Raw genomic sequence first — 13,007 nt, 5'->3', positions numbered from 1 at the left:
ACTGCAAGATTTGAAAATACTTATTCCAGTTTCCTCTGTAATAATTTCCCTGTTCATTTCCACTATTCCTTCTTTGTCTGTGAAATCTTAGCTTTTGTTGAACAAATAAAGCACTTGATGTAGAGACTTCAGAAAGGGAAAGGGCATTCTGAGAGGTTCAGTAATACAGAACTAAATTGTATCCTAAATGAGAATATCTATGTAACATTAGAAGCATAACAGCATGATATATATATTTTTTTTCCTCAAAGAAAGCTTGGCTCTGAAAGTTAAGCTGCTCAGTATAACAAGATGAGATTTAACCTAGCATTTTGGGAAAATGCTGAAAGGACTGGGAACATGCACTGTAGATACGGTGGAACCTGGGTCATCTCACAGGCACTTCCAATCCATCTGTAGGTATATTCTGACTGGCAGTTCAGGCAAAAGCTAAGTTCCAGTTTTTATTCCATAGGCATTCATATATTCCTTCTCTCTTCTTTGCACAGCAATTTGTACTAAGGAAATCACTCAGCTGAAAACAAAGGTAGTATGTATTTTTAACTGGATCAGTTCTCTATATGAGCTCTGGTTACATAGCTAGAAAAGAAAGAAAAGAACAAAGCAGCTTAAACATAGAAAAAAACAACTCTCCCTGAGGCCAAAAGTCTGTCTATTGGGACTTGGCACTGTAGGTCTTTCACTGTAGTCACATCCAAAAAGACATAAGAGGAGCTCACTCTTTAAAGGTGTGCTTTGTTTAGAGCACAAAATAACCAGATTTTGAAAAGGTAACATTTTCAATAATGAAAATGTAGAACTAAGTGTGATAGATTAAATAGAGGGTTTGAAAGTAAATTTATTATCTGACTTGAACAAATTATTTATTACATGCTGTTGGTCCTGAACAAACTTTCACCATCTCACAAGGGTCATCTTAGTACTTGCTTCCTACAGCAAGTTGCAAGTTTTTTTTTTTTGTTTTTGGTTTTTTTTTTTTTCAGTATTCTGTTGCTGCAGACTCTGCAAGCTCCATCCTGTCCTTCAGGGAAGCAAAGCTTATTTGCTTTCAGAAAAGGAGCAACCTCCCTTCCTCCCTCCAGATGACTCCAACTGAAAGTACATTGTTCAGGATAAAGTAGAAAGACAGCTCCCTTCTCACTAAGTAGAAGCATTCCAGTGTATAGTATTCTCACAGCATCGTCTGAGTAAACAAGACAGCTATACTGCTTGTCCCACTCTCTGTATTTCTCTCTCTTTTTTTTTTTTTTTTTTTTTTTTTTTTTCAGGGAGAAAAGGATGACTTGTATCATGTCTCAAATACTCATGCTGCCTCAGTACAATGATTTTTATAAGACTTATATGGTATACTTCTGGATGCAATGTGCAGTGTCTAACAGCACTTTTCTCCCAGGACAGAACTGGCTAATTAATTTTGTTTTTCCATTCTCCGTGATATCACTCAAGTAGCAAAGCTTGAGTTTTGTAGAGAAAGCATACCCAGCAAGTTAGGAAAAAAAGAAAACAAAATCCAAACCACTGAAGCAAGAGTGAATTAGAGATGTCCACCACTGTGCACCCAGTTGCAGTTGATGCAACATGTCTAGGAGACACAGGGTTAGCAGGACCCAAATGGAATATTTATCCATCTTTTTTCATTCTTTCAGTGAATCACAGGATGGGGCTTGCCAGCTGGAATCCTTTGGATATATAAATTCCTCAGCAGAACCATGGTTTTAGGTAGAGATCACCATAGTGGGATGTACCTTAGGAAAATATTTAAGAACAGGAGGAGTTTGATTTAAACGAAGTTTAATGGATTAATGGAAGATAAATGATTTGACACAATGTCCAAAAAGATCTGACTTCTGGTATTTATACACAGCAATAATCTTCAGCAATAAATAACTAAATAAAAGTCAATGCTTACAAAGCAAACTGGACAGGTAAAATTTCACTGTACACCTATTCCTTAATGTTTCTTCAGCAACAGAAATCATCAGCACATTCTCAGCATTCAACCTATGCATAGACCACTTTGCTTATCTAAGCTCCTTATTCTTTAATTGTTCTGATGATTTTTAATGAGGTGTTGTATCTGTATATAAATTGTAACCATTCTCCAGCATCTAAAAAAAAATCATTATTTCTGTAGTGCTCTAAGTTATAAATTAGGAAGGATTAGGTTCTTGGTTAAAAAAGGAGTATAACTTGAAAAATGTTTTTGATTGAACATTTATTCTTAAGAAGTATTATTATTTATTCTGAACACTTGACCTCTAAGTAGGAAGGTGCTTTAAGCTAAATTTAAATTAACAAGTATTTTTGAGATAAAGTAATGAATAAAATTAGTCACAAGAGGGAATGTTATTTGTCCAACTTCCCTTCTACTTATCTGTGAAAGGATTAAAATTAAATTAATTCACTAAATATACAGCTCAGATTTGTAGAATGAACTGGAAAAATACATAAGCAGATATTCTGACTACTAAAACTTCAAAACTTTCCTTGTTTAGACATATCTGATTCGTAGTTGTTTTTAATCCAACAGTTCATAAACCAGATCTTCTTTGATTCTCTTGGTTCAAACAAATTTTGCCTGATAGTGATGGGACTAGGGGAACAGCCTTAAATAAAGAGGGGGGATTTAGATTACATGCTAGGAATTAATTGTTTACACAGAGGGCGTTGAGATGCTGGCACAGAATGCCCAGAGAAGCTGTGAATGCCTCATCCCTGGAGGCATTCAAGGCCAGTTTGAATGGGGCCTTGGGCAGTCTGATCTAGTGGGTGGCAACTCTAGCCATGGCAGGGGGGTTGGTAGTGTATAATCTTTATGATCCATTCCAACTTAATCCATTCTGTGATCAGAAAATGAAGAACATGAAATTATACTAAGAATCGTGGAATTACCAAGATTGGAAAAGACCTACAAGATCATCCAATCCAACCATCTGCCTATCACAATTAGCTCTCACTAAACCATTGTCCTCAACACAACTTACAAACATTTCTTGAACACCTCCAGGGTCAGTGACTCCACCACCTCCTTGGGCAACCTGTTCCAGTGTCTGACCACTCTTTTCGAGAAGTATTGCCTGAATCTCCCCTGGCACAACTTGAGGCCATTCCCTCTAGTCCTATAACTGGATACATGGGAGAAGAGGCTGACCCTCAACTCACTAAAACCTCCCTTCAGGAGCGTCTTCTCCAGACTAAGCAGTCCCAGTTCCCTCAGCTGCACCTAATAAGGCCTGAGCTCCAGACCTCACCAGCTTTGTTGCATTGGACATGCTCCAGGGCCTCAGCATCTCTCTTGTAGGGAGGGGCTCAAAATTGAACACTGAATATAGGAATGTATGTTTTACAGCATTAGCACACTTCTAGTATTAACAGCCACCGTTGTTAATAAATTATAGCTTACACTTGTCAGTCAGTTGAAGAGAAGGCCAATTAAGCATGTTTCCACTAAGTAAACTACATTTACATTAGTACATGAAACGGCAGTCGGATGATCTTCTCACCTATATGCTGTTATATTAGAATCAAGGTCAAAGATTGGCACCTTTGAGATAAAAGGAAGTAGAAATTTACTCCAGAACTAAAAATATCCAGAGAGGCATTCAAAGGTCAACACACTATCAAAGAGATCTCTAGCACCTTCTGTAGTTTTCTTCTATGAATTTCATTTATTATCTGCGTATTTCACCATCTCAGAAGCCCTAAGGGAAAATCTGGGCTTTGTTGCATATTCTGAAGGGTAACAAATACGGCATATTTTGCACCATATGGGTTATTTCAGGCCTTCACAAAAGCCATCAACAAACAAGTAAAGCACAAGCTCCAGTGAGCATATGTTGCATTACAGCATGATTAGAAGAATCAGAAAACATCTTCATCTCAAAACCAAGACAATCAATCCCCCAAAGCCCTACAGATAATTAGTGAAAATTTCAAATTACAAACTTCATGAGAAAAATGAACCCTTTTCATATGATGTCAAGGCTGCTGCAGCACCTAGACCATTTTTCTAATCTTAATGGCCAGAGTCAATTAAAAGAAGAAATAGAAATTTGACAGACCCATTTTAAAGAAAGAAATTTTATTGGTAACATGTATAATCAATTTATAATCTGCTAGCTTTGTTAAAGTGATTGCCAACTGTGATTTGAGATAAAAAGTAAATGCTATCATGCTATTATTATCAGTATGGAAATGACTATTCCACTGGAGCATCATAGACCAAGAAAAGGACAAATTTCTCATATTGAGCTGCAGCATCTCCTGCTTCTGCAATTCGTGATACTTTATCAGTTTATATTGATGACAAATATTAAAAAAAGGTAAATACTAAGGAGTTCATAAAGGCAGTTTTATGATGTCTGAAATAAGAAGATTGTGTTAGAACATCCTGTATTGCTACTAAGGTAAATTCATATTCACAAAGAGAACAAACTTGTAAACTTTCCAATGCTTGAGTCTTTTTAATTTATTTATTTATTTATTTATTTATTTATTTATTTATTTATTTATTTTTCCCATTTACGAGGCCCACAAAAGTCTAATCCTTATGGGATATTGTCCATGTCCAGGGTTTCACTACTGCGTTTTCAATTCACTTGTAACAAAACCCAGAAAATCAAACATGTACAAAATAGGCACAATGATTTTCATTAAAAATAAGACATAGTAAATATCCATGATATCTTACAAGGCTCTTGGGCACTGCTCTGAGGCACATGCTCCATTCTGCAGCCAACACCACAAACTAATTTAGGGCGATATCCTATCTGAAATTATCAATCTTTCCAAGATCTGTGATGAAAATCCAGTCCTCTTATTGCATCCTTTTTTTTTTTCTTTTTTTTTTTTTTCCCCAATTGTTACAGCTGAGCAGCCACAATACTCCATCATTATGAAAAATTTATTTCAGCAATGCTGCTATTTTACTTCCAGCATGAATGTTCTGGTGAACTATGTGTACTGGATAGAGAGCAGCGCCTGACAGTAATGTGCACATATATTTGCAAACATTAAAAGGTGTAACATTGCTGGTGTGAACAAAAGTAATGATCTCTGTGGGATAAAGGAGGCAGTAAAATACTTTCCTGTAAGCAGAGAAGGAAGATATCATCACTAATTTTCACCACACTTCAACTTGTATTACGTAATACTGCTTCTTCTAATTCTATTTGTTTTGTTAATTTTGACACTATAGAGGCAGAGTATCAGTTTGCAGATGGCTTATCTTCACTAACTAAAATGGGTTACATTTAGTAAATTTGTAAAAAATCTTTCTATCACAGCTACACATCACAGGTGCTCCAAACAGTTTGCAATACTTAATAATAAGCATGAAAAGTTTACTTCAACAAAATAGTACAGGACCAGCATTATGCTTTTTTTTATTATTATTATTATTTATTTTTTAATTTTTTAAAATAAATTACTTCTGATGTTTGTTCATAATCATAATTGTTCATAATTCTTAACATCTGTGAATCAAAGAATATCCTAACCTGTGCATATACAGTGTGGTATAGCATTCGGTAGCTCCTGCATTCCCATCCTGGCTTTGCCACCTTCCCAGATCCTGTTATTCCAAACTTGCTTATCTCATTGAAAGTCAGTTTTGTCATTACTAAATCCTGTTTGCAGAGCTCTAGACAGATATTGAATAAGCTACTGCAGTGTTTCACCACAGTTGTTTTAATTTTTATTCTGCCTTATTATGCCACAGTTGATTAAACTAAATGTTAATTTCATAAATCAAAATAGTGAACATTTCAAGAATGATTATATCATATCTAATCATCTACAAATTATTTTTGATAACAGAAAGGATACAAAGCAATGGGTACTTTTCAGTACAGAATATACTTTTACCTAACTCATGTACACATGAAGATACACTTTATGAAATCAAGATGATGCAGCTTCTAACCAAATCCTTCTGACATTTGTATAATAAAGATTTTAAATCATAAGAAAATTTCAAAATCTATTTCTAGTTCATTAGAGAGGCCAGACTGTCTCAGCTGACGGAACTACTGCTCACTACATCTCATGAATCCTATTAATGTTATGCATTTTTACCCTTTCAACAGCAAAATTCAGTTGGCCTCATCTTACCTGATCAATCCTTAACATTCATCCTTCTCTGCAAATGAAACACCTTCTTAGACACACTGGAAATAGAAATGGGGATGTTTTTACCCCCAGCCATTGATATGCAGTTTAGTTTGAATATTCAAGTTCTTTCTCTCTCAGGGAAGTTGGGGAAAATAAAAACCATAAAATAGGTGCAATCTTTAAGGCAATTATAAACACAGACAACAGTGAAATATAACACTTACCTAATCTGCACTTGATGCCACTGTTCATCATCCACTCTAGCAGTAGTTGAGATGATTTTTACTTGTGTTGGTTTACCACATACAAACTGGTACTACAGAGTGGGAAACATGCTTTTATTACATTATTTGTAACAATTAAACAGCAGGAAGCTTAGAAATTAATTTAAAAATAATAAATGGTTTCATGAAAACCTGAGGGACATCATGCAAATCAAGAAAAAATGATACTTTATTACAGATCTGGATCAGGAAGTCTATTATACCAGAAATATATAAGCACACAAAAATGGTTGCTAGCCTGAATGAAAATGCTTTCACCTTTGTGTACTGTACTATCAGATTGTATTATTATTATTATGGACCTGATTTGCAAAGAAGTTGACCATCTGCAACACAGTTGAAATTAACATTGACCATGGGTAAATTTTACTTACCATTTTATGGCCTCCTTATACTTCCAAATATGTAATGTAGCATGCAAGCTTGAGCATTTAGGAACACCATTTAATTTCCTATACTAATGTGAACAAGCACTTGATTTCATGGTTTGTCTACTTGTAATTGTAGCTTGATTGTGAGCTTAGAACCATTTGTTCATTGGGCTTTAAATCTATTTTTAATTGAACAGTTTTGTGAATGATTAAGTGAATTCAATTAGTTTTAACATGGCACACTGGGAACTCTGAATAGATTTTTGTCAATTAAAGCACTTTCATATTTTATGGTGCTTACGATATGTTAGGAAAATATTTTTCTGCATCATTACTTTACTATGAACAAGTAAGATGGACTTAAATCCATCTACATTTTCTAAAGCTTGGATAATATTCTGTCCAAACTAACCTTGTTTATTCCAGATTAAGATAGTCACTATATTATAAAACACAGTAAATAACATAATAAAATGAGGTAAAAGGGTTTTTTTTTTTTTTAAATTATTTTCTCTTTTATTTACTTTTTATAGTAAATAAAACATTATATATGTTCTTTAAAACATGAAAATCAATAGAATGCAAATACTCCTTTCACTATTCTTGCAGAACACTCATTTCTCTATCTGTGCAGAACAATATAACAGCTTTTGGACATTTTTAACAGTAAAAAAGAAGATCTGTTACGAGAAAATAAATCATTCTTTTAGTATCTTAAATCCTTTTACATCTCTTCACGAATACAAAATTGTATCTTCATAAGAAAAGAAAGAATGACTTGCCAAAGGTAAAGATATACCATAACATACTCTTCATTCCTTACTGTGCCTGCACAAATGTATTTTGATCTAGTTTTTCCACACAAATCGAGCAAATAGTTTTTTTGGATCCCTCGGAACTATCAATTAACATGTAAAATTGAGTAAAAGTCAAACTTTTTAAACCCACATAGTTTGGGGGAAAGATTTACTCTTTTCCCTTACACAGCAAATTTTTTAAATGACAAAATTCATTCAGTTCCTCAGCCTTTTTCTTCACAACAATTTTAATGAACACATGAGAAGATTAAATAGCTTTAGTATGAAGGAATATAAGAAGGAATATCTAGGAAAATCTAATTATGTTCTTTTTGTTCATATGTAAATGTTACATTTTTAAGTGACTTTCCTCTTTTAATTAATATTCAGTTCTAATCAAGAACCACCTCTTATGAGACATCATTTTATCAAGTTTGACAAACATTTTCCTTAAAATACTACAGAATCTCAAGAACCTCAACAGCACACGATTTTCTACAGTAAAAAAAAAAAAACCAAAAAAAAAAAAAAAAAACCCAGAAAATATATATATTGAAATTATTACAGATCCCAAATTTTAATTCCTTCCCCTTTAGCAGAGCATTTTGATGCCTTACCTGTAAGATGCCATGTCTGATAAAAAGCTGAATTAAAAACTGTCCTATTGTTTCTGAGCTCTCTTCAATATATAGGAGTAGTCCATCAGGTTTATAGGTCTTAAATTCCAAGTGGATGAAGTTTTGCATGTTTAAATGCAAGCCTTGAAATTCCAGGTAAGAATCACCATCATAGCGAGCATAACTAAAATCTGTAAATGGAATTTTGAGAGACAAGTAAAAGGGTACATTTTTCCTCTATAAACACTGCATTCTTATTTTGCTAATGGTAGCAAAGATAAAGGATACTCTTTTATGTCTATCAAATTGATACACAGGAATCTTAATTTTATTTTATATTGAATTTTATCTTTTCACGTCTTTTCAGAAACCCATTTACAAATTTGTGTTCAGAGTTGCTGTAGTCAAATGCTCGACAAAACTCTTAAAAAATTCCAAGAAGTGGTGAAAAATAAATAGCAATAAACCACTGATACACGTACACTATATATACAACATTGTAAAAGAAACCCAAAACTTCAAACAATACCAGCTGATAATCAGTAATTTAAAAATGTGCACTTATAATTTTATATGTATATAGTCTTAACATTTCTGTTGTGAAACGTCAGCCTTTATCTGTAATGTTCGGGAAACTCAAAATTGATCAGACAATTTCGTCCATTTTCCAGACAGTACTACCTCTGTATAAAAAGAGAATTAGATGATTACCTCCAACACCTACCCCTGTTTTGTTTGCCCTTTCAATTTCTAAATCATTCCCTCATTCAATTTGCCCTAAGCTGCCCATGTGCATGAATTTGCTCCACCTACAGCATCACACAGCTACCTACACATTCCTGAGACACTCCTATCTAACTTGCTTGACTCCACTTAGGAGACTAGCTGGATATTGCACAGAGCTTGTCCTTTTGCATACTCCATTCCTTTAGCTTCTCTTCAGTTATTTTTTTGTGCATTGTTCAGCATGCAATCAAGAAAATTTGTGCAAGTAGGTAGAAGTGTTGTATTTTCTCTGATGCTGTGCTGATATAAGGCATCTGATCATCTAAAAGGAAATTAAAGTCTGTATGCTGTGCACAGAAAAAACGCAGGGGAGATCAAAGGCTTTTACTCATGGTTCCTAAATTTACATTATAGGTAGTAATTGAGCAGAGAACTGGATCATCTCTAAGTTTCAAGAAAGATCAAATAAACCAAAGATAGTGGTTTCTACCTTTAGCTTTTTGTGATAATTATAGCAAGACTACAGAGTACTGCAGAAAAAAATTATACTTCATTCTCCCTGATGTTCATGATTATTTATCTTCCTAATATCCTGAACGATGCTGCCTTGCAAAGTAACATATTCCATTATTCAACGGGCTTAGTGACAGTTTGCCTTCTCATTGGAAATACATTTATGCTGCAGCAAAGGAAGCTTTTTAAAAGAAACAGCTCAGTAGTTAAATTGTTGAAACAGTGCTTTGTGTCCATAAAAATGGAAAGAGTTAATGAGAGAAAGCATGAAATGTGTTTTTCAGACTTCAGTTTTTGTGAAACCAATCAAACATGCTACTTGAATCACAAATGGCTCCATATCTTCACATAATAGCTATTAACTAAATCTACCCCTGGGGTTTTACCTATAAGGACTCTTACATTATTTTTAACAATGTGTAATTTCTTTTCATAAAACAGAAGCTTTGCTTATAATCCTTCTACCACACTTATAAACGCAGCATATCCATTTGACCTCCAGAGCTGTCTTCTTAGATTGCTATTTGCCCTAAAGAAGAGGAGGGCTCATCACCCAACACTTTCAAAGAAAAAAAAATAAATAAATAAAAGAGAAAAGAAAGAAATTGAAACCGTATTTTATCTTTCACTCTGAATGCCTAACACTTGCTTTCCTAAGAAACAGGAAAGCCCTTTGGCCTACAAAATCCTTTCAGCTGTAGCTTGTTCCCTTGCGTACATACAGTTCTCCACTTGAATTCATATTAATTTCAGAATGTTAAAAGGTTTGAGACCTAACCATGCAGTAAGCATCTACACAGACAGTTCTGCAGCCCAGTCGACTGGCAACCTTCATTAATTCTTGCCAGTATCTACTGGATTTCCTCAGTTCCACTGAGCTTTGGCTGCCTAAGCTTCAGAACCAAAGGCTTCAAATTTAAAAGCCAAGCTAGACAAGTGTAAATCTGTTTTTCTTTTTTAAAAGGGTAGTAAAAGATGATCAAAAATTTTAATACGCTCATTAGCCTATCCTTGTGATTATGGAGCTGCTGTCTCTGGATATTTCTCTTCCTAATGTATTCTCTGCTGTTTGCAAGGTTTCAGTTATACAGAGGATTTCAATAAATGTTTTTCTTCTTTCTACTGCTGTTTTGTAATGTTTCACATTAAACTCCTTGTCAAATTATTGCTTTTTCCCTTTATTATGGACTCATCTTCTACATCATTCACTGTTCTCTGAATTAGGAATACCTTACAACAAGCAAAGAGAAGGCATTACCACCTGTTGGAAGGACTTTCATGAAAAATATGAACAACACTCTATTTGTAAATATCTGATTTTGATAAATAGTAATAGTCTTGTGCGGGTTGGAAGGGACCTTAGAGATCATCGAGTCCAACCCCCAGGATTCGAGCCTCTGTGCTGCAGAGCAGCACTTCTACCACTTGCGCCACAGGGGATTCGAACACCTGGGCCCTGGTGTTGCAACACGGCATTCCTACCAACTGCGCCACCGGGGCACACAATAAAGAATGAAAAAAATCTCTTAGAACAGCATATAACCACTGCCAGAAGAAAGTTATGTTCATTGAAAGCCAGGGAATGAGAAACGACAATTTTTTTTTTTGAAAAGTGAAAACACTGGCAAGGTTTGCTTCACTGGACTAGATATAGAATCACTTCACCCCAAAGCCAAATTCCAACAGCTGCCCCAAAGCCAATGCTTGTGCAAACAGAATGCAAAGAGCGACACCTCTGGGATAGCCTGTTAGCTTTCCACAGAATAAGCCTTTAGAGAGCTGACTCGCAGTTCCTGACATTCATAAGTTATTTTAACCAACTCAGTATCTGCTGGAAAGGTAACTGTCAGGATGAAATCCAGGAGATTTTGAGACAATCTCTTGATGCAGGTGACTAGTTAATCAGCTAGGAGAGATGCTGTGTGAGATGCTGTGCAACACACCACCAATGGAAGACTGTTGTATAACGTAGAGGACAAGGGCAGCCTTAGCTGCAGTGAGTAGGAGACTGTGGAGTTCAAGACCCTAAATGAAGCAAGATAAACAGCAACTCTGGACTTGGAGAAACAGATTTAACCCCACTGGTGATCTGCTTGGCAGAACCCCATTAGAAAATGCTCTTGATGGAAAAAGGGTGTGGGAGAACTGACTAATCTTAAAGGACAACATTCTCAGTGCTCAGGAAAGGAAATGTGAGGACACAGAAGAAGAGGCAGGCTGCTTGGAAGGAATATGAGAGCAGAAATATGGAGAGTCTGGAAGTTGAAACTAACAAAATACGTGAAGGACAACAAGAAAGGTTTCTGTTTGCTATGCTGGTAGCAAAATAAATACTGTGTGAACCCACTGGTCAGTGTGACCTAGAGAAAACCAATATAAATAAGTTGAGATACTCTGTTTGCTTTATTATTTACTGGTGGTAAACCTCATACTCCCACCTTCCTGATCCCTCCTAGCACAGCCTGCAGAGTCAAACCATTTGGGAACATGCAAGTCTGTGGAATGAGATGACAGCTAACCATAGGTGTGGAATGATGTGGCTGATGTCATTGCAAGATGTCTCTCTTCTATTTCTGAGAGGTTATGGCAGTCAGCAGAGTTCCCTGGTGTCTAGAAAAACAAAGTTGGCCTTACCACCATCTCTGGCAAGGCTTCAGAGCAATCACTCTTAGATGCAATTTCCTAACTGACAAAAGACAAGAAGACAACTGGGAAAACTCAGCATGGGCTTACCAAGGCCAAATCATGTCTGGACCTCGTTGCTTGCTATAATGAGAAGGATAAGTCCCCTGAAGTCATTTTTCCTTCCAAAGCACTGCAGGTATATCTGTACAGCACCAGTAAGAAACTGCCATTGTACATGGGGTAGAATTTTTTGGGTCTAGTGAGAATCAATATCCTGTATACTGTGGCAAAATAAATTTATTTGTGGGATACTATGAACTGGTTTGCAGATCATGAAACTACTGATAACCAAAAGATTGACAACACACTGTAAAGTGAATTTAATTCAATAAAACATATTGGTATAGGATAGACAAACATCTCACCTGCTGACACTTCACATTAAGAAAAGTGCAGTAGAAAGGATTGCAGATACTAAGTCAGTTAAGGCATTACTATCTTTAGTTAGCACTCCCATCCATTTCATTCTCTATAATTAGTCAACCACATCATTCTTCTACTTATAAAAACACCTGCAGAATGTTTAAGCTCAATAAATTTTAGTGAATATATTCCTAGAGAGATTAGTGATGGTAATCATTTTGCAGTGACCTTGTAAGTAATTTTTTCATTTTCAATTTATAAAGGCATCTTCAGTCCTCTAACTAGAACAGCACAAGGAAAACTCAGCCATAACACTCTGCAATGACACTGTGCCTAGGTTTATTCCTTCACTTTCTGAGGACCATGGAAAACACAAACAAAGAGTAAGTTTCATTAGTATTAACTTATTTTGAACATTAAAAAAAGGAAGGGAGAGATATTTGTAACAAAGTTCTCTTAGTAGTAAGGCTGCTTAGTGGGACTTCCTTTTCTAATTGAAATGTATGTCTTCAGTAAAATAATATTCATATTATACACTAT

The 13,007-nt window shown here is 35.3% G+C and overlaps 1 protein-coding gene across 2 annotated transcripts in view; it reads right to left on the bottom strand.

The window, feature by feature from the left end:
- EYS (eyes shut homolog) overlaps positions 1 to 13,007 on the bottom strand; it is a 771,550-nt gene that overhangs the window by 252,879 nt on the left and 505,664 nt on the right. For both annotated transcript variants that reach the window (XM_015859149.2, XM_032443873.1), the window contains 2 exons: positions 8,181 to 8,371; positions 6,336 to 6,427 (listed from right to left, as the gene is read on the bottom strand). In XM_015859149.2, coding sequence (XP_015714635.2) covers positions 6,336 to 6,427; positions 8,181 to 8,371 — 283 coding nt within the window. The remainder of the gene's footprint in view (positions 1 to 6,335; positions 6,428 to 8,180; positions 8,372 to 13,007) is intronic.

Source organism: Coturnix japonica, chromosome 3, assembly GCF_001577835.2.
Source record: "Coturnix japonica isolate 7356 chromosome 3, Coturnix japonica 2.1, whole genome shotgun sequence".
NCBI lineage: Eukaryota > Metazoa > Chordata > Aves > Galliformes > Phasianidae > Coturnix > Coturnix japonica.
This window is presented reverse-complemented; position numbering and strand designations above follow the sequence as displayed.